A 23,426-nucleotide genomic window follows, 5' to 3' on the forward strand; every position below is an offset into this window, starting at 1 on the left:
AAGGAATTTAGAACACTATATATACTCATTCTTTGCTACGTAAACATAATTGGTTCTGAAATTTTTGTTCACAAGCATAACTTTATATAAGCCCCATTAATTCTCATCATAAGCAATGCAGAAAAGCTGCCATGCTTCTATAAATGGAAAAGTAAACTGAGGAATTGAGTTAGTAACAATAATAGTGCTTGAAATTACTGTAGATAACTGCAAACTATTATTACACAAATGAAATGTAAAAATTCCTGAAGCAATATTTGTTTTTATGGTTTCATGCTTTCTAAAGCCTGACTCTCACCATACATTGATGTCTGTTGAAAGGTTGTGGTATTCGTGGTGGTTAAAAATCATTTTCCACTGAAAGTGGAAGATTTGTCCTCATCTTCTGACAAATAAGATAATTTTCTAAAGAAGATGACCTTTAGGCTGTTATTAGTTGGCTCCAAAATTATTCTGGGAACTGCTACCCAAGCTTCTTGTTCAGGTGCCAGATCCCTGGGAATGCTGCCATTTTTAATCTTTGCAACACTCTGAGCTTTCAAAGTGCTCCTGAATCACAATTTCATATCAGCTTCCCTTAAAAAGAAGCATGAGGCTATCTGTCAATACTTGGAAGCCTAGAGCAAAATTCCTGCCCTTCTTTTGAAATACATGTTTCAGAAGACATGCTCTTTGACAAAAGACCCACTTAATCAATAGAGAAAATTTGCTTCAGTAAATAACCTATTTTCCAATAATTATCATGAGTGTGGTGATGACTGCAAGATTAGCACCCACCACATTGCCTGACAGTTGATAGCTGCTGCTCTTGTCATATGTTTTAAAACAGAGGCACCAGGTTCCAGCCTCACCTAAGCAAAACTGGGTATCTAAGGGCATGGTGGATGCAAATGAAAACTCACCTAGCATTAGGGGCTTGCGATTTGAGCCATCATTAATGACTTCAAATCCAGGACAGGATCAGATGGTGCCTGAGGTTCAGCATTATAACTCTCCATTCATATCAGGCCCCAGACTGGTTACAGAACTGTGATTGATGAAATGTCAGATTAAATCTGTTCCTACTGCATGTTGATACTCAAAAGGCATCTGCCTGGGACTTGGCCTTCATAAAGTAGATAGGATTATAAACAGTTTACAGCTAATATCTGTGCAAGATATTAGCAAGAATTAGGTTTTCTGGGACCCCAGAAACTCTTGTCTTTCTGGAGTTCTGGGGTAAACACAGCATCTTTTAATACATGTTAACTTCCTGTAGTTCAAAAAGGAACATGGAATCATCTTATCACTCCCCACAGCATTGTCTCTCCTGTTCCAATGCATTGAAACCTCTTTAAAATGGTGTTTAGGAGAGAATGGTTAAGTTTTTATTTTAATTTTTTTTTTTTTGAGACAATCTCAAGCTGTTGCTCGACGTCACAGCTCACAGCAACCTCCAACTCTTAGACTTAAGTGATTCTCTTGCCCCAGCCTGGGATTCTCTTGCCCCAAGTAGCTGGGATTATAGTGCCCCCCACAACACCCAGCTATTTTTTTATTGTAGTTGTCATTGTTGTTTGGTGGGCCCAGGCTGGATTCAAACCCGCCAGCCAGCTCCCACGTATGTGGCTGGTGCCTTAGCCACTTGAGCTACAAGCACCGAGCCAAGTTTTGATTTTAAAGGTAAATTTTAGTTGACATCCATCAAAATACATTTATTATTCACGTGGTTCAGGGAATCCTCAAAGAAAGATAATTTATTCCAAACCTCTTGTTTTATTAATGAAGACATTTTCTCAGAGACCCTAAGCCCAAGCAAAATGTCCAAATTAGGTGAGATCATCTACATTAAAGATCCAACTCTCAACTTTTAGTGGTGCAAAAGAATTGGAGTAGCAGGCCTTCTACTCAGAGTACATCCAAAACTGGAGGGGAATGGGATATTCTTATTGGTCTTGAGAAAGAACATTTAACTTTTAACTTAGAGAGACTCAAGTTGTATATCATTGGTATTTTGTTAACAAGCCGTGTGTGTGCTGGGCTCCATGGGGGACAGTCTAGCCATAAGACACATACATTCAGTGTCAATGTCAAAGTATAAGGCATTTGGCTCTCATGTAGGACAGGCATTTTGTTGTCACCCAACCTACTTATGGATGCCAAAGAAAGATGGTCCTGTGGCAAGATGGAAGGCGACCACTAGGGTCCTACTTCTGAACCAGGCACCATGCCCTACTCCCAGTGTGACAACCATGACAAAAGGGACCCAAAACAAACTGCTGCTCTTTATCAAGTCAAGGATTTTGTTTTCAAGTTGGAAAACAGTGTACACCAATTCTTTTTTTTTTTTTTTTAGCCACTCTACACATATTCTCTTAAGAGAGTCCCTGGTAATTGCCTTAATGGTAATTACATGCTTGGGGCAGTTGACATGCACTGTTATTTTTCTGGAAGTGAGGAACGAGGGACGGGAGCAAGAGAGGAGGAGGGAGAGTTTTGAGATAATGAAATCTGTTTAATGACAGAGCCATACCGTTAACCTAATTAAACTGTAAAGTGGTAAAAAAAAAAAAATCCAGGTACTAAATGGAAATGAAGAAATAAATCAGCTGAGACAGCAGCACTTCTGGGAAACCTTCTGGATTCCGAATACTCTGACATTGCAGTGTCCGGTTCTTGCCGTTGTCCTCTGGCCCCCCTCAGCCTTGTGCAGAGGTCTCTTAAACCGCCCGTTCAGTCAGGCTTGATTTACAATGTCCACAGCAGGTCTCCAGGCCCCCTGTGAATGCGTGTTATGTAGCTCATATATTTCGGAAGCCAGACCAGCTAGATAGATGTGGAGGCAGAGTACTGGCTCCAGGGTCAGGGACAACATGCTCTCCTGCCCTACTGCTAACCAGATACACAGCATTGGGCACTGAGGCCTAGATCCCTTCACCATTTCTGTGCACTCATCCCCTGTGTGTTTTTGCAGCTGCAACTGTCTTAGAAAGGTCCTGAGACTATTGAGGTCACTTTGCCTAGAGAAGTAGAGAGCTGGTCCTAAGGAGTTTACATACCAGGGGTGGCTGCAGGTCATTGACTGGCTGGTGCCAAGTGTGACAGTCCAGCTTTCATTGCTGCCAGTCAGGACAGGCTCTGCGGTGTACCATATACTCCGGAGTTCCCTCAGGGGTCAGGCTAAAGCTCCTGTCCAGAGGACATGTTCTGAAATCGCCCCCTTGTTTGGTTTCTTCCCCTTCTCTGGTCTCATTCCCCCTCTTCCTTGCTAGTTTCTCTTGAGAGCATTTCTTTAATAGATGCCACAAATCATCATTCAATAACTAGGTAGGCTAGCCTAAGAGTCAGAGACCTACCATAGGCACAGTAGCCTCAGTTCCTAGATCTAAAACTCAGAGGTGGTAATGCCTGTGCTCATGAGTGTTGTAAAAAGCCAGCACAGTAACAGGACTGAAGCCCTGCACAGGCTCACAGAGGACTTCTTCCTAATACCTTTTCACACCATTGCCATCCACAACTCAGAGGATGGGAGGTGGCATCCTGGTGAGATGGAGCCCTACCCTCCCAGCACAGCTCTGCACCCTCAGCCCCACCCAAGCAGCTGCACTCCACTCTCCCTATCTTGATCTGGATCACTGTCTTCCATTCTCACCTATCAACAATTAGCTAATCCAGTTCGCTCATAATCAAAGACAGGATCTTATACTATCAGCCCAAGGCTTTCACTTTTGTCCCCATTGGTGAACACCTCCAGAGAAAAGCACTAGGTTTATAGGTGAATGATCTTTTGGTTTAGTGGGAGAAGAGAAAGGCAAGAGACTTCAGAATCCCACATCAACTCCATCACTGATTCACTATACTTGTCTTGACAAGTCCACTTGACATCTCAATATGTTCATTTTATCAGTGGCAGAACCATTAATATTTATAGACAGTCCACTGAGTGCCTAGAATTATTCTAGGCACTGACTTCCTCTTGAAAAACAAGGGAATTTTCTGTGATGCACCCACAGCAGTGTGATGAAGATTAATTAATATAAATAAGTAATTGTCTGAATAATGCAGAGCACTCAGACACCTGGCAAATGGAAACTGTGTAAATGTTACACAGGATGAGTAATAACAGCTAAGAGTTGATGGACAAATTTCCAGCAAATTTAAAGTCTCCATCAACCTGTTAAGTGAATCAAAGTAAGCCTTTTCTTGATAGCTTATAACTGATGCTTTTGTTTTTTTCTGGCTGCCTAGGCGGTGGAGAGAGACAGAGAAGTGAACAGCCTGAACAGCAAGCTGTTGAGCCTGCAACTTGACATCAAGAATTTGCATGATGTCTGCAAGAGACAGGGGAAGACCTTGCAGGAGAACCAGCTCTGTGTGGAGGAAGCCATGTTGAACAGCAGCCACGTAAGCGATGTGCTGCTGCTGCCTAACTCTGCTCCCTCAGGCGGGAACACCAGAAAGTTCTTCCCCTGGGTACTTAGGAGTACATATTGGGAGCAAGCAGTGAGAGAGAATTATACACACACACAGGGAAAATGCCATTCCTGCCCTCAGGACTTCTCAATCTAGTTATCTCCAAGGTCACCTCCATCTGAGGCACCATCTATTCCTTATCTGGCCTTTCACACCCGCATTTATAGCCCATTGCCCTGAAAATACCAGATCATAGTGGTAGAAGAAGAGTAGTGTCTGCTAATGGAGCTCAGACAAGCTTCTAAGTCAACTGTGAAAATATTATAAAAACCATCGCACCTGCTCCCAGGTATCACTGTTCATCAGTGCTCTGGGGGGCTCTTGCCACACCTGCATCTCATTGCCTGTGATGCCAGAACCCAATCATAGGACAGCCTGAAGTGCTGAAGAGTGAATGTCCCTAGAAGCAGCCTTCAATCCATAACAGATGGGGAAATGGTTGATTCAATAACCTTGCTTCCTTTCTTCCCACTCAGAGATAACCCGATGCATTGCTCTTTGCTCTTCCTCAGTGGGAGATTGAGACCAGTTGCCCACACTGGTAACTGGCTTGATGACACGCCCTTTATCACCTTCTACCCCTTCCTTGTCTCAGAGTTTCCTAAGATCACCTCCCATGTAAAACTACTCCCTGACACTCAGTTCCTTGTCAAGAGCCTAATTTCAGGAGTGTCCAAGCCAAGACACTCAGTAACACTGACCCTACACATGTGTGAACATTAATCCCTCCTGGCATGATCGTCTTTCTTGAGATTGTGATTTTGAACAATTATTTCTCTGCAGTCTAGGCAGTTTCTCAGCTGAGGCAACTTCATTTCAGCCTGAGGTTTCTTTCTTTGGAAACTCTAAACCTAAGATCTCTAAACCAGTCTCTAAGTTTATCCACACATGCTGGGGAGCCAGCCAGAAGATATTTTCCCACAGCTCTCTAAACACTTTGGGTTTCCAAGAATTCCTTACTCATGGTCTTCATTTCCATTTAGTGACTCAAATTCACAGTAAACCTAAAGCTGGTACTGGCTGCACAAAACCTGTTGCCGGACCCCCAAGTTAGCCTCTAAGAGGCTGTCAAAGAAACCACTGTGTTTTTCAACATGTGCGGTCAAAGATCTGGCCTCTTTTCATTGCGTCTGTTATAGTTCTCGCAGGTCTTACTACCTTTCTATAGAAACCACAGATTGTTTCTCTGCAATGCCCCAAAATTGCTCCCAACAAAGCGTTTCTACCCAGCATTGCTGTCCTTTCCTCAGGAAGTAACAGATACAGGAAAATCCACTGGTTTTCCTAAATGGATCTCAGGAAGATTATCATAATTCACTTCTTTCTAAATATTAACATTTCATGATATTTTCATCATTGCTGTCATGAGTTTACTTACCCCACCCCCAGTCAGGAAAAACCATGTGGCTTATAAATGTACCTGGTACCTTGGAAGGAGAAAAGTATAAAATCACATTTTAGTATTCTAATTGCCCAGAAGAAAGTCTAACAACTTGAAACGAGCTTTAAAACAGGCTCTTTTTTTTCTAGCACTTAGTGCAGAATTTAAATTGCAGACTACACATACACAATTAGATGTAGGCTTATACTCATCCACTCAGAAAACCCCTTAAGAAATGTATCTCTTAAGAAAACCCTTCCATCAAGAAATGTAATGTGGAAACAAAGGGGAAACACAAGACTTTCTGAAATTTTGACTAATATCTAACAAGGAGTTGGGAAAATACACAGAAGGTCATGGTTCAAGACTTCAGGCATATCAGAAAATTAAAATACTACATCAGATGCTATGTGTAATGGAAGGCGTGAAAATCAAGAAGTGAGTAATGATATGGCCTTGCAAATCAGGAGTACATTACACTTCAAAACTCAAGAACAGAGGAGGGACTAGGGTACAACAAATGAGGTAAGTTGGGTACAGAATCTGTGGGCACTCAGTCTTCAGGTGCCAGCCTGCACCTGCTTGGCCCTGAAACTGAACACTTCCCCTAAAAGTTGCACCTCAACCTACTGTACTCCTGGCCTTGCCCAGGAAACAAAAGAGTGTCTCAATTACAGTGAAAGGAGAAATGAACTACAGAAATATCAAAATAAAATGATCAAAATAGAAAAGGAAAGGGCTTTCTTGAGCAATTTTCCCAGGCTCTATTCCCTGGTGCTGGCACAAGGAGCATTCCCTGATATTGGGTAGAGCTCACATTGGCAAATTCATCTTTTAAGAATATGGAGGACACTTTTTAGCATAAAACTATACAAGCCTAGTTTGATTCCTAGAGATAAAAATGAGTTGAGTATGGAAGATTAGTAGAATCTTGATGGACATAATCACACAGTATCATTTTGAATCACTGGAAATGAAAAAAAAAATTAATGAATCTCCTAAATACAATGTGAGATCCTGGATTGGATCCTGGGACAGAAAAATAAGAACACATCAGTAGAAAAGTTGGTGTAATCTAGTTTGTAGGGGAATCTAGTTAGTAGGTAGACTACTACAATGTTAGCAGTCTACCAATGTTAATTCCTGAGTTCAGACCAACGTACTAGGTTATGTAAGAAGTTAGCCTTAGGGAAGGCTGTACCACTTTTGCAATTTTTCTGCAAATCAAACATTATTCCAAAGTAGTTTATTTTTTTTTTCAAAAAATAAAAAGTGAACCTTAGGCAAGCAGTGGACATTTGTAAGAACATCTAAACCCAAAGATATGTCCAAAAGAAATGTGTGTCGCTGAAACATACAGCATGCTCCATCAAAACAGTGAAGAATAAGAAATGCAATTTGTAGGAGACATAAAAAGTAACAGACAAAACTATCTAGTGATGGGAGACTAGAGTTCCAAGGAAATATCTCCTGTAACACGTCAAAGAGAGGTGAAGAAGTTCATGATGATGACTAGATTAGGATAGTGACACTTTTTAGTCTTAAACAACCACAATAATAAATCATCAGAGATTCAGTTATCAGAACAATGCCAACCCAGTCAAGGCAAACAAGAATAGGAAATAAAACGATTAAAAAGTATTTTGAAAAGCCAGCTTTAGGCAAATCAGCAGGGCCTGATGACATACTTCAAAGAGTACTTAAGGAATTGGCAGGTGTTATTACATAGCTGCTAGTGATTATTTTTGAGAACTCAAGAGGATAAAGAAAGTCCCTGTAGACGGAAAAAGGGTAAATGAAGTGCTCATCTTTTTAAAAAGGGAAAAAGGACACTCCTGGTAATTATAAGCCTGTCAGCTTAACTTCAATATCAGGGAAAATACAGAACTTAACATCAGTCAATTAGCATCAACTTGAAAAGCACAAAGTATTGGGTAGAAACCAACGTGACTTTTCAAAAGGCAAATCATGCTAGGCCAATTAATTTCCTTCTGTGATCAAATGGCCACATAGGAAAGGAAGGAGCAATAGCTGTAATCTCTTTGACCACAAGTAGAGCTGACAGGTTGACTAAATATGGGAACCAAGTCCTATGGATGGTCAGCACTCCCTATCCTTTCAAGCAGCTGAGGCCTGGAAAGAAATCGAGCTGAAAACCCAGTGGACCAGATGGCCCCCAAAATCATGTCTAACTTTGGACAGTAATTGTAACAACTGATCTCGCTTCCATAAAATAATTTCCAGTTTGCTATTTTTTTTTCAGATCTCAGTTTAAAAGTCAAAGAAGATGCTAATAAAATGCCTATGTCTTCACTAGAAAGAAAACTTTAAAAAAAAAAAGGCAACAAAGAAACAATAGGAAATGCATTAACACCTTTATGATACTGCTTTTTGCCACACAGATGAGTGAAGAATGTATGTTTAATTCATAGCATGTAATTTTTGATTCATCTAGATTTAAAAAATAAACTTTTGAATACAAAAGGATAAGTAAGTAGAAATAACTGTAAGATGCCTCAAATGGAGGCATTCTCCAAGTCTTTGAGACTTGATTGCATTAAACCTATAGGTATGTATAGTGTGCAAATATTTAAAATTCCCATCCCAGAAAACTCTAGTTTCTCTGAAGATACTAGTAGTCCTTAATCTCTGTACCCAGGCAATTTAGGACAGGTACTGTATTTGTCCTGTCCTAGAAGAGTTGCATGAACTCTCATCATCTGGCAGGTTTTTCATGTTGCCTTAAACCCAGATGATTCAACATGACCTCTGGAGAAGAGAAATTATGAACACCACTAGTATCACTGCTAACATGCTAAGCTTTATACACACCATTTAGGGGAAGACATTATTTTTTTTTTGAGACAGAGCCTCAAGCTGTCGCCTTGGGTAGAGTGCCATGGCATCACAACTCACAGCAACCTCCAACTCCTGGGCTCAAGCTATTCTCCTGCCTCTGCCTTCCCAGTAGCTGGGACTACAGGCGCCCCCAAAAACGCCTGGCTATTTTTTGGTTGCAGCCATCCTTGTTGTTTGGTGGGCCCAGGCTGGATTTGAACCCGCCAGCTCAGGTGTATGTGGCTGGCGCCTTAGCCGCATGAGCCACAGCCAAGAGTGAAGACATTCTTTACCCACAGGAAGCTTGACAAAGAGCAATTCTGTACAAACCTCCATCCAGATGATAGACTAGGAGGAAAAGCCCTAAAAAACCTGATTTCTTTTAAAAGAAGAGTATTTCTCTCATTCTTTTGGGCAATGAAGAGAAAATAGGGACATGGAAAGAAGAGGGACCGGAAAGAATACATGACAGGAGACCATGGTTGGTTTTCAGCTGGGCTACACAACCTGCAGGCGAGAGTTGGTTCCAAACCAAACGTTGCACACAGCAATGGAAGCAGCAGGAATCTGCTTTCTTCCTTCTCAGAGCTCAGGTCACCTTCAACAAAGCCAAAACCAGGGGATTTTGGCAAATTCTGATAAGAAGTTTATTGGATATTTGTGTCACTAAAATAAACCCTTCTGAGTTAACCTTACCCCAGGATGTCCACTTTTTTGCTTTAGTTGCTTTAGTATTCATTTGTGATCATGTTTTTCTCCAAGTGGCTTCCCACACAGACACCCTATTTACCTGTGTGAATAGGATGACTTAGGCTCTTGAATACACCCCTCTACACACGTGTGTGTGTGTGTGTGTGCACGTACACCAGCTCCCTTCTCTCCAAACCTCATCAGATGAGTTGCAACAGTATCAGTGTTCTTATCTTGAAAAGAATAAAAGCATTTAGCTACATGTAATATAAGCGCTAGCAAACACAGCTATGCAAAGTAAATACAAAATTTAGCTTTGTTCAGCTTAGGAGAGAAGACTCAACAACTTCCCTCCAGCCACATAAACCAGGTATTTGGGCCAAGCCAGTCTTTACCTAGGATTTGGGGGAGGGAGCTGGTAATTGTAGTAGTCCATTTTCTCTTTCTATCTTCTTAATTCTGAGGCATGTAAGGTGAGGCAGAGCCAGAAAAGGGTGGTCCAGATTGAACTGACACAATCAGCTACTGTTCTGACTCTGAGTGGGACTCAGCCTCCTTCACCTTGTCTGTGCTCCCACTTCACTCTCAGTAGAGAGGATCTTCCCTCTTTCAGGTCCCAGGTCTTAAACTAAACTAATCTCATTCAAACTTCATCTCTCCAGTCACTCAGACCAAAACCTTGGAGTCATTCTGTCTTGGGTGACCATCATCTCCCACCATCTGGCATCTAACGCAGCAGCAAATCCTGAAGACTCCACTGCCCAAATGTATCTAGAATCCAACCACTTCTCCCAACCTCCATTCGACCACCTGGGTCCCTGACACAATCCTTTCTTATGGCAGCCTCCTAGCTGTTCTTTCTGCTTCCATCTTTGCTGCCCACAGTTGATTTCAATGGAACAGCCAGGGTGAGCTTTGTAACATCTAAGAGAGATCATGTCACTCCTGTGCTCAGAACCCTCTGAGGGCTTTCCATATCCCTAAAGGAAGTTAAGCCTTGAGAATGGCCTACATGACCCTAAAGGCCTCTTCCCCTTCTCCTTTCTCACCTTCTGGGTCATCACCTTCCCCCTGACTTTCTCTGCTCCAGCCTGAACAAAACAGCTGCAGCCCCTGGGTCTCTTCACAGACTGCCAGGCCTGCTCCCACCTCCAGGCTATTGCTTCCAGGGGTCCTCTAGGCTCATTCCCTCACCTCCTTCAAGTTTTGACTCATACATCACTGTTTCAATTTGTTCCTCCATGAAACTATTTAATTCGAAATTATAACCTCCTCCATCCTGGCACTCCTCCTCTTCCTCTCCTCTGAGGCACTTTCCTTCCACTATACCACGGAATATCCTCACTTAGTTTGCTGTCTCTCGCTATTAGATGCAAACTCCATTGAGGCAGGAATTTTGTCTGTGTTATGCATCCCTGTATAGCAGTGCAGCCCTTGGGATATAGGTGTGCTATAATATCTGCTGAACAAATTAATTTTAGTGAAAATATCATATCTACACAAAGCCTAGTATGTTCATGTTCATCAACATTAAACGTAATAGCCCAAAATGGAAATAATCCACATATAAATCAACTCGTGAATGGATAAACCTAACATAGCAGATTTATGCAATGGAATACTTATTATTCAGAGACAGAAGGAACAAAATACTGATTCTTGCTGCAACCTGGATGAACCTCAAAAACATTATGCTAAGTGAAAGAAGCCAAACACAAAAGATGACATGTTATCTGATTCTTTGTGTGGAAGTCTAGAAGAGACAAATTCAGAGAGGTTAGAAACAGATCAGTGGTTGCCTAGAGTTGGGACTAGGAAAAAAAATGACTTCAAATAGCCATGAGGAAATTTAAGAGGAGGGGCAGTGACACAAACGTTCTAAACTGGATTGTAATGACAGTTGCACAATTCTATAAATTACAAATCATTCGCTTGGCGCCTGTAGCTCAGTGGCTAGGGCGCCAGCCACATACACCTGAGCTGGCGGGTTTGAATCCAGCCCGGGCCTGCAAAACGACAATGACAACTACAACCAAAAAATAGCCAGACATTGTGGCGGGCACCTATAGTCCCATACTTGAGAGGGTGAGGCAAAAGAATCACTTAAGCCCAAGAGTTTGAAGTTGTTGTGAGCTGTGAAGCCATAGCACTCTACTGAGGGCAGCATAGTGAGACTCTGTCTTAGGAAAAAAAAAAATTACAAATCATTGAACTAAATATTTAGCAATCATTGAATTTAATGATATATAAAGTATATCTTAATAAAACTGTAAAAAACATAATTTTTTAAAGAATTTAAAAACACTAGCTTAAAAGCACTCTGTCAATGAGGCCAAGGCCACAATCTCAAATTCTTGGGAGCCAATGTTACACTCTGTTTGCATTTTTTTATTCAACACATACCTATGTACAAATCTCTAATCTAGACACTATAGGAGCAGACATGGCCAGTCCCTCCAGGAGTTTATAGTCTAATTATAAGATAAAATAGGGGGAAGCAGGGGGATTAATGGGATTACACCTGCGGTGCATCTTACAAGGGTATATGTGAATCCTAGTAAATGTGGAATGTAAAGGTCTTGCAAAATAACTAAGAAAATGCTACAAAAGCTATGTTAACTAATGTGATGAAAATGTGTCAAACGATCTATGAACCAAGTGTATGGTGCCCCACGATCATACTAATGTACACAGCTATGGTTTAATAAAAATAAATAAATATGGGCGGCGCCTGTGGCTCAGTGAGTAGGGCGCCGGCCCCATATGCCGAGGGTGGCGGGTTCAAACCCAGCCCCGGCCAAACTGCAACCAAAAAATAGCCGGGCGTTGTGGCGGGCGCCTGTGGTCCCAGCTGCTCGGGAGGCTGAGGCAGGAGAATCGCGTAAGCCCAAGAGTTAGAGTTGCTGTGAGCCGTGTGACGCCACGGCACTCTACCAGAGGGCGGTACAGTGAGACTCTGTCTCTACAAAAAAATAAAAATTAAAAATTAAAAATTAAAAATAAATAAATATTAAAAAAAAGAAAAGAAAAAAATAAGACAAAATACATGGAAATAATTACAAGCCGAATTTGAAATACCACATTAAAGACGTACCAATAAAGTCCATGGTCCTGGTGCAAAGATGGCTGTGCAGAGATAAACAGGAAAGAAGCAGGATTTGAACAGGGTCTTAGAGAATAAGTAGGAAGATTATTATTATCTTACTAGCAAAGAGGGGAGCTAAGAACTGCCACAAGCTACCCTCCTTATTCACCTCTTGGTCACGTGTCACTGTCATAAGGGATACTGGGTAAGAAAACAGTCACCTCAACAACTCAGGGATGTGTCTTCCAAAGAATACCTGATACAAAGTAGGTGCTTGGCATATATCTATTGAATGAATGAATGAGAATGTAGCATGGGACTAGCAGACTTTCAGACAGACTGTGGATTGGTAGGAAGAGTTCAAACCACACATCTCTGCCTCCTGTTTTTCTGCATTCCAGAATCCCCAAGAATTTACCCTTGACTGCCTTTCAATACTGCTTTACCTAAGTGTTTTTAATGCCAAGTTTAGTTTAAAAACCATGAATGGAAATCCATTTCCTTCCAGGTCAATTCGTTATCTTTATATAAAAAGGCAAGACCTAAGCATATTAGTACATGCATCTCCCTAGGTAGGCCCTTTATGTGTATGTTTTTTTTTTTTTTCTTCTAACCTGAACAACAAGCTTTTGGTGTATAAGAACTATATTTTTTTTTTCTTCTATTGAATCCTTCTTACAGAGTGGAAATACTAAGTGATTTTTAACATTTCCTTGTTAGTAGAGAGAATTGTTCAATAAGTTTCTATAGATGAAAAGATAAAAGTATGGATGGGTAGATGTGTGAACGGTCGAACAAATGAAAAAAAAATCCAAGAATGGATGCACGATCTAAACCTTTTCTGTATACTCTATGTTGTAGAGCAAGAATCAAGTGCAGGTGTTAACATTCGAGGAGTCACAGATGGAGTTTGGGTCCAGTAAACAGTGTCATCTGAGACAACTCCAACAACTGAAGAAAAAATTGCTGGCCCTTCAACAAGAACTGGAGTATCGCACGGAGGAGTTGCAAACCTCTTACTGTTCTCTCCTGCAGTACCAGTCCATCCTAGAGAAGCAGACTTCTGACCTGGTTCTCCTTCACCATCACTGCAAGCTCAAAGAAGATGAGGTATAGACAGATAACCTACAGAAATGTCCCGTATGCCCATGTACTCAGAAGAGCCAGGCGGACCAAGCCTATTAGAAAAGCAGGCATTGATAGAGCTCAGAGCTTTGCAACATCTTGAGCAGGGTTTATAAACTTTCCCTCTTTAATTCTTGATCTTTTTGAAGCTGAGCAGAAGGAAACTAAACATAACAGCACAATTGGGTGAGAGCTCCAGTATTAATACATGCGGGATGCCTGGAGTCTGTGTGCGCACACATGTCGAGGGGGCATAAGTCCATCTCCATTCTCTTACCATTGCAATTTAAATGCAAAAGACTGTAGGTCTCTGCGGGTTATAAAAAGAAGTGTAAGGTCCATTAAATCAACCATTTTTAGAAAGATCGGGTTTTGGTAATATATAAATTCCTGGCACCTGCACAGCTGATAAGATAACAGACTTTGAGTGTGAGTCAATAGTTGAAAGTAACAGATGATTTTTCAGACTGGAGTTTTAGATCATATAGACTTTGCTTAGGTATATTTGAACATTCATATCTATTCTTGTTCTAAGGCAATATTTTCTAAACCAAAGAGTAGCATCCCTATAGAATCCCAAATAACTTCCAAAGACTCAAAGATGCAGAACTAAAACCACCTGAGTGGTGGTAACACTAGCTGCAATAAAACCATAGGCTCTAAGCAGTGAGACAGGCAGACTCTAACATCCTGGGCTTTCCCCTGGCATTTTCTTCCTTTAAGTTGAAAGGTAAAACTCCAAGGAGTGTTCTGGATGGTGCTGTGCTTAAGGATTACCTCCAAGGACTTTATGAAGGGTCTTAAAGAACATAGACTTTTTTAAAGGGGAATATTACGACCTACTGAAAATTTTCCAAAAATAATTGTGAGAGGAAGGAACAGAGAAGGGTTTTGCTATGAAATATAACCTAGAACTAAGCCCAGGAGCATAAGCCATAGTTTAATAAAGCTAGTGCTGAGCTGGTGGATTCATTATAACATAAACAAGAGTCCAGCCTGGATAAAGTGACCCTGAATTAGTTGGAATTTTATTTAACTTCATATAACAGAAAATAAATAAGATAGTTTATTTCTATATCATATTTTAAAAGGTTGGAGACAGATGGCCCATTACTGTTAAGGTAACTACATATGTGATCAGGTACCTATGGTTCTATTGTTTGCTTCCACAAATCAAGTCCTTATTTCAAATAACCCAGATGAAGGGGTAAGGGGTGGGGGCAAGAGGGTGAAAGGCCCACTTCTTTCTTTTAAGAACATTTATAGAAGCCCCACCTACTCACCTTCACTTATATATCATCGGCCAGAATTAGTCACATGGCTACAGCTAGTTCCTAGGAAGCCTAGGAAATGTGGGGTTTTAGGAGGTGTATTATTGCCACCAATAGAGTCAAAGTTCTGTTACTGAAGAAGAGGGGAAGAGATGTGGGACTTAGTGGCTGAATGGATCCTAGAGCCAGAAAAGCCCTCAGGCAGAGTAGAGATGATGGCAGTTGGAATGGGTTTAGCTTGGAAAGAAATAGCAAGGGCTCAGGACATGGAGGAGGCCACTGACGGTTTCTGTTACAAACATTTGAATGTAAAATACTCTTCTCTTCCTCTTACTTAAGCACCTTAAATTAAACAAGCCTTTCCTAAGAAGAATCTCAGATGACAGGTAGCAAGTACAGTTATCTTAGGCTAAGGCCCTTTACAATATCTCTTTTAATAAAGTGATTTTTTTCAGTGAAATTTGAATTCAGTGGAAGGGCCACACTTGGGGATCTGGAAGGCCACATGTGGCCTTGAAGCCACAGCTTCCCCACCCAAACTAATGGATCAGGATTCTACGCAGTTCTATTTAAACCAGTAATACAAAGCCTTTATTGATGACTCTCTTGCTTTTAATTCCTTCAATGTATATAATTCAAGCCATATGTTCAACTACATACAGTTGTTCGTAAATTCTAAATCTTTCCTCCTCAAGATTGTAAAAATTCTAAATTCTTTGAGGGATGGGCCCATGCCTTATCAGATATATCACCCAAGGAATGTCCATGAGCATTCAACAAGTGTCTGTCAGTTGGTTGACTAATTAATTGATTAGGAAGAAAAGAAATTTAAATAAGAATTGTACAGGTCCCAGAGGAACTCCAGGTCATATTCCCCCACTATCTCTTGGGAACTTTGCTGACGTGGGCCTATGTGCACAAGGGGCTCTATGTTTTCTAAATTAGAGCTCTAGAGAATGCCCAGGAATGAATGAAAACTAGCATTTCAAGCCCTTAAAAAAATAGACCTATGCAAACCCATTCCTATTAATCAATTAACAAGTATTTACTGAGTTCCTACCACATACCAGACAGCATGGGAAATATACAGTCTATGGTCCCTGCCTTTAAGGAGCTTACCTCTAAACAGGACAATCTTTTTTTTTGTTTTAATTTCTAATCATTATTACCTTTAGCTTTTAGATATCTGTGCTGCCCCTGTTCTGTTCTTCTGGGTTTCTGATTTAGATCTAACACTACTCTGCAGGGCGTCTTATAACCATAGCCTTTCCTCATTAGATGCTTCTGTGGGCTCAGTATGGTTTCATTAATACCCGAACAGGTGATTCTGTACGAGGAGGAAATAGGAAATCATAACGGGAACACAGGGGAGAAGCTTCATTTGGCCCAGGAGCAACTCGCCTTGGCTGGGGACAAGATCGTCTCCCTGGAAAGAAGCTTAAACCTCTACAGGGATAAATACCAGACTTCCCTTAGCAACATTGAGTTACTGGAGTGCCAGGTGAAGATGTTGGAGGGCGAGCTCAGTGGGATCATCGGTCAGGTAGGACTTAAACTAGCCCAGGTGGCCCTTCTGACACTCCCAGCCTCCCCCACCGGAAATCCAGACCTTAAACCAGACATCATTTCCTGCCCTGGATTTTGTAGCCCTGAGATTTTCACCTTTTGCATCTCTTACATCATTGCTCCTTAGCAATTTTTTTGAGCTCTTTAATTAATGTAAAGAGGCACCACTTCAAAAAAGGCAGAAAGAGAATAACCAATAAGCTCTCCATGTTCCCTTGGGCATCAGGAGGGGGCTCTTGTAGGCCCCAGGACTCATGCAAACCATGTCTTTGGGATCAAACATGAGGAGGAAGCCATGAAGCACGGAAAAAAAGAACCCCAAAACACGGATTTGTTTCTTTTTTTCAACTGACTTTTTAAGTACATGAATAATATAATGATACAGGCTCTCTACACAGAAGCATGGAGAACAAATGGGAAAGTCCACCTTCAGCCTCTTCCTTTCACTTTCCTCTCCTTAGTCATTCACTTGAATGATGTGCTGAGAATCCTCCCAGAGCTACACAGTTACATACAGAAATGGTTAGGGTTTGTCTTCTTACATAAATGGATCGTATAACAAAGGTGGTTTTACAACTTGCTTTTAAAATGCATATCTTAGCAATTTCTTTTGGTTATTACCTTGTATTCTATAGTATATGGCTATCCATCCATTGACCTCTTGTTTTCTCTCTGTTACAAACAAGCTGTAGTGAACATTCTTATTACCATGAAGTAATTCCTAAAGTGGGGTTGCTAGGTCAAAGGATAGCCTTATTTTTAATGTTTAAAGATACCTCCCAATTGGATACTAGAAAGGTTCTACCAGTTTACACATTTACCAGCAATAATTAAGAGAGTTTATTTCCCCACACCCACACACATTGTATGTTTTCAGTTCTTTTAAAGTTATGCTTAACTGATAAGTGAAGGAGGGGAAAAGGTTTCGCATCACAATTTCATTATCTTTAGTTATGGGTTGGGTTCCCCAGGAGGCAGACTCTAAGACAGATTGGCGTGCAGGGAGACCTCTTGGTATTAATACCTGTAAGAGAAAGAGAAAGGAAGTGGGGTTGGACAGAGGGAGAAGTTGAGCCTCAGCCAACCCCATGGGGAGCTGTGGAGCTGGATTGAACCTTCAGGGTCCTAAACTGAGAGGAAGGGAGCTGACCTCTAAACCTCCATGTTGATCAGTTATGAGATGTGAGCTGCTCGTAGGGAGAGGTATGGACTTCGGCAAATAGTTGTCTTTAGATTTGGCAATCCCTCAAAAGGGCTGACAGCTGAGAACCATCTCAGACCAGCACCCCAGCAGCTGAGGCAGTAAGTCCTTTTCTGCTAAAGGGGACCTGGACGGCACATCACACTGGTGAAATATGGAGTGCTGTTCATAAGTATGTCAGTCATATGGATTTCTGTTCTGTGAGTTGCTTGTTAACTCATCTTTTACAGGATTGTTAGTCTTTTTTGTATTGATTTATAGGAACTTCTTAATATATTCCAAGTAAAATGATTCATTATGAATGTTGCAAATATTTTCTCCCAGCCTATAACTTTTTGTTTTACTTTATTAATCACATTTTTCACTATCCAGAAGTGTTTAATTTTTATGAAGTTGAATTTTCCAGTCCTTCTATATAAATTCTAGATTTTATGTCTTGCTCAGAAAGGCCTTCTCTCCCTTCAATATTATAAAAGTTTATCATATATTTTCTTTTACTACTTTTGTAAATTTGCATTTTTATGCTTTTATCTTTAGTCCATTCAGAAAAAATGTATATAAATATAAAGGAGATAAGGCTCTAATTTTAACTTTATCTAAATGGATCTCCAGTGGTCCCAAGATCATTTATTGAACATCCCAACCTTTCTGCACTGATTCAAGTACCAACTCATATGCTGATTCTTCTGTGCACGTGGCTTTTTGTGGACTCTATTCTTTTGATCTTTTGCCAGCTCCTGCACCAGTATCAGAATTTTTCATTGACTATACCTGAGAGCATATTTTGATAGCTCATGTTAGGGCAACCCTCCTTTCCTGTTCCATACTTTCAATTTTTTCTTGGCCATTTTTGCATCTCTCTCCTTGATGAAATTTAGATTTATGTTGACAGCCATTCAAATGACTTAGTAATTTGGAGGAAATTAGCATTTATTCCCCAGGAACATGACAGACATACTTGTACTCATGTGTTCTTCTGTGTCCATCAGTGAGATTTTGCACTTTTCTTTATACATCTCCCATATTACTTGCTGAGTTTATTCCTAGATATATTTCTGGTTGTTATTATTTTTTAATAGAATCATTTATATATTTAATTTTATTAATTACTGATATATAGGAAAACTCATCTCATATCCTGCTACCTCACTGAGCTATCTTATCAGACTTTCAGTTCAACATCTTGATTGGATTGTTCTAAATTGATTTCTCTTTCAAAATGTATATAACTTATTTCCCATCTTCTCACATTAACCAGAACCTCCAGAATCATGTAGAATTGTATCATCTTTGCCTTAGTCCTCACCTTAAAGGAAACTTTTCTAGTATTTCACCAGTAAATAATGCCCCTTGGTGGCTTCTTTTTAATATCCTTTTTCAAGTGGGAGATATGACTGTCTATAACTAGTTTATCAAGAATTTTTATCAGGAATGAATGTTGAATTTAAACAGATTTTTTTTTTTTTGAGACAGAGTCTCACTATGTCACCCTTGGTAGAGTGCCGTGGCATCACAGCTCACAGCAACCTCCAACTCTTGAGCTTTAGCAATTCTCTTGCCTCAGCCTCCCAAGTAGCTGGGACTACAAGTGCCCGCCACAACGCCTGGCTATTTTTTGTTGCAGTTGTCATTGTTGTTTAGCTGGCCTGGTCTGGGTTCTAACCCACCACCCTTGGTGTATGTGACTGGTGCCGAAACCACTGTGCTACGGGCGCCGAGCCTTAACAGATGTTTTTATTAACATCCATCCTTTAATGAAGTGAATTGCATCAATATTTTCATATACAGAATAATCCTTTTTTATTTTCTTATTTCAGATTAACATGAGGTACAAATGATTAGGTTACACTGTTTGCATTTACTATATGAAGTCCAAGTTGTAGTTGAGCCCTTCGCCCAGGTGTGCCATATACCCTTACATTGTGCCCATCAGGTAGGAGGTCCAGTTTCAGTCTTCTGTGTGTGGCTAACAAGTTCTTCCAGCACCATTTATTAAAAAGGTAATCTTTTCCCCAGTGTATGCTTTTATTTGGTTCATTGAAGAGCAGATGGCGCTATGCAGCTGGTTTCATCTCTGGGTTCCTTAGTCTATTCCATAGATCTATGTCTCTACTTTTGTGCCAGTACTATGCTATTTTGATCACTATATCCTTGTAGTATAACCTGAAGTCTGGTGATGTGATGCCTTCAGATTTTGTTTTTATTTCTTAGAACTGTGTTGGCTATTCAGGGTTTCTTCTGGTCCCCTATGAAATGAAGTACTATTTTTTCAAGTTTTTCAAAGTATGATTGGTGCTTTAATGGTGATTGCATTAGACCTGTAGATCACTTTGGTTAGTATGGATATTTTTACAAAGTTGAGTCTTCCTAGCTATGAACCTGGTATGTTCTTCCATTTGTTAACATCCTCTATTCTCTCTGTAGAGGTCCTTCATGTCCTTTGTTAGATATATTCCCAGGTATTTTATTTTCTTTGAAGCTACTGTGAAGGGTATTGTTTCTTTGATGTGACTCTCAGGTTGACTGTTTTTGGTGTATGTGAAGCCTACTGATTTGTGTACATTCATTTTATATCCCGATACATTATTATATTTCTTGATTATTTCCAGGAGCCTTGTGGTTGAGTCCATGGAGTTTTCTAAGTATAAGATCATATCATCAGCAAAGAGCAAGAATTTTACCTCCTCTGCTCCCATTTGAATACCTTTGAAATCCTTCTCTTGCCAAATTGCATGGTTAGGACTTCCAGCACACTATGTTGAATAGTAATGATGATAGTGGACATCCTTGTCTGGTCTCAGTTCTTAATGGAAATGTTTCAGTTTTACTCCATTCAGTATCATATTGGCTGTGGGTTTGTTGTAGATGGCTTCTATCAGTTTAGAAAATGTCCCATCTATGCCTATTTTAAGTGTACTTATCAGAAAAGAATGCTGAATTTTGTGAAATGCTTTTTCTGCATCTATGGAGAGAATCATATGGTCTTTGTTTTTGCTTCCATTTATGTGGTGAATTATATTTATGGATTTATGGATGTTGAACCAGCCTTGCATCCTTAGGACAAAACCCACCTGATTGTGATATGCTATTTTTTAAATGCGTAGCTGTATTCTGTTTGCTAGGATTATACTGAACATTTTTGCATCGATGTTCATTAATGATATTGGTCTGTAGTTTTCCTTTTTTGTTGGGGCATAGAGCTTTTGTAATAATCAGTGATGATATTTTATATCTTTGTGGTATCTCTTGTTATTTCCCCTTTTTAATTTTTCATTGAGGTTATTAGAGATCTTACTTTTCTGTTTCTAGTTAATCTGGCCAAGGGTTTATCGATTTTATTAATCTTTTCAAAGAACCAACTTTTTTTATTTTTTTAAGACAGAGTCTCACTATGTCACCCTCGGTAGAGTGTCATGGCATCACAGCTCACAGCAACCTCCAACTCTTGGGCTTCAGCGATTCTCTTGCCTCAGCCTCCCAAGTAGCTAGGACTACAGGAGCCCACCACAACGCCAAGCTATTTTCCTTTTTTTTTTTTGTAGAGACAGGGTCTCACTTTACTGCCCTCGGTAGAGTGTCATGGCGTCACACGGCTCACAGCAACCTCCAGCTCTTGGGCTTACGTGATTCTCTTGCCTCAGCCTCCCGAGAAGCTGGGGCTACAGACACCCGCCACAACGCCCAGCTATTTTTTTATTGCAGTTTGGCCGGGGCTAGGTTTGAACTGGCCACCCTTGGTATATGGGGCCGGTGCCCTACTCGCTGAGCCACAGGCGCCGCCCGCCCAGCTATTTTCTCGATGCAGTTGTCATTGTTGTTTAGCTGGCCTGATCCAGGCCTGAACCCACCAGCCTCGGTGCATGTGGCTAGTGCTGCAACTACTGTGCTATGGGTGCCAAGCCAAAGAACCAACTTTTTGTTTTACTGATCAATTCTGATCTAATTTGGTTATTTATTTTCTTCTGTTAGGTTTGGGATTAAATTGCTCTTCTTTTTCCAGTTCCTCGAGATGGTCCATTAAGTTGTTAACTCGTGCTTTTTCTGTTTTTTGGATATGGGCATTTAATGCAATAAATTTCCTTCAGAAGACTGCCTTTGTAGTATCCCACAGGTTTTGATAGCTTGTGGCTTCATTGTCATTTTGTTCAAGAAATATAATGATTTCCTTCTTTATCTCCTCCTTGACCCAGCTGTCATTCAATATAAGGTTGTTTAGTTTCCATGACTTTGTGTGGGGATGAAGATGTTTGTTGGAGTTGAATTCTACTTTTATTCCTTGATGGTCCAGAAAGATACAAGGTATAATCTCTAACTTTGCCCCAAAAGCCCAGCTGGGGAGACAGTTTAGAACTTTTTGCTCTTTTTTTCACTATGTACATCAGTTCTCCCCATTATTAGGGCAGGCCAATGAGAGGGCAGTAATTTTTACACTAATTTCAGATGATATAGGGACAGATATTTAAAAACAAAAACCGGGCCGCGCCTGTGGCTCAAGGAGTAGGGCGCCGGTCCCATATGCCGTAGGTGGCGGGTTCAAACCCAGCCCCGGCCAAAAACCACAAAAAAAAACAAAAAAACAAAGTAAAAACAAAAACCATAGTCCCAGGAAAACAGTCATACTTCGTGCTGATGAGAGTATCAAATAGTACAATTTTCTTAAAGGACAATTATAAAATATCTATCCAAGTTTTAAACATGAGCCAGCATCTTACTTTATGAATTTAATCTACACGCCTACTAGAATAGGTACTCAAAGGTTTATGTGTAATTCATTTCAGCTTCAGGACAGGAGAAAACCTGGAAACCACCTATTATATATTCTCATCAGTAGAAAACTAGATAAACACATTTAAAAGCAATTTAGAAGAGGAATATGGAGGCACATACACTAACATAGATAAAGCTTTAAGACATCTTGTTGAGTTAAAAAAAATCTATTTTTAGGTTTTAGAAAGCCAACATCATTTGTATTGTGCAGGTTCATTTATATCATGTAAATATAAAGTTCAAGAAGGATAGGCACAGATTGTCATTTCTGAAGTGAAGAGAGAGTGTAAGATTAGAGGTGAAAATCAAAGAAAAATTTAGATTTGCCTGTAATGTTGCAATGTTTTAAAAAGATAACATAGACATTATTACTTGTGTAATTTGAAGTTAATTTCTAAAGATAGCAAGGTAGATCAACACATAACAATATGAAACTATATATATATTTTAAATATATATGTGTATATATATATATATATATTTTTTTTTTTTTTTTTTAAACCAAGTCTCATTCTGTTGCCCTGGGTTGAGTGGCATGGTATCACAGCTCACAATAACCTCAAACTCATGGGCTCAAGCAATCCTCTGGTCTCAGCCTCCTGAGCACCTGAGACTACAGGCACCCACCATGATGCCCAGCTGGTTTTCTTTTTTTTATTTTTTTCCTATTTTTTAAAATTTTGTTTTGCTTTTTATTATTTTTTATTTTTTTGTGTTTTTTTGCAACTCCTGCATCTGCGCATGTGATTCAGACAATATTCAGAACTTTTTTTCTATTTTTAGTATAGATGGGTCATGCTCTTGCTCAGGCCAGTCTTGAATTCAAGCAATCCACCTGCCTCAATCTCCCAAAGTGCTAGGATTATAGGTGTGAACCACCACACCCAACCGGAAAATATCTTAAATAAATTGTCAAGTGAAAATGCAATTGTTGGGCGGCGCCTGTGGCTCAGTCGATAAGGCGCCAGCCCCATATACCGACGGTGGCGGGTTCAAACCCGGCCCCAGCCAAACTGCAACCAAAAAAAAAAAAAATAGCTGGGTGTTGTG

At 40.3% G+C, this 23,426-nt stretch overlaps 1 protein-coding gene across 1 annotated transcript in view; it reads left to right on the top strand.

The window, feature by feature from the left end:
- PMFBP1 (polyamine modulated factor 1 binding protein 1) overlaps positions 1 to 23,426 on the top strand; it is a 54,940-nt gene that overhangs the window by 9,779 nt on the left and 21,735 nt on the right. Inside the window, exons 4-6 of the mRNA XM_053554177.1 lie at positions 4,228 to 4,383; positions 13,308 to 13,556; positions 16,164 to 16,385. Coding sequence (XP_053410152.1) covers positions 4,228 to 4,383; positions 13,308 to 13,556; positions 16,164 to 16,385 — 627 coding nt within the window. The remainder of the gene's footprint in view (positions 1 to 4,227; positions 4,384 to 13,307; positions 13,557 to 16,163; positions 16,386 to 23,426) is intronic.

Source organism: Nycticebus coucang, chromosome 2, assembly GCF_027406575.1.
Source record: "Nycticebus coucang isolate mNycCou1 chromosome 2, mNycCou1.pri, whole genome shotgun sequence".
NCBI classification, from domain to species: Eukaryota; Metazoa; Chordata; class Mammalia; order Primates; family Lorisidae; genus Nycticebus; species Nycticebus coucang.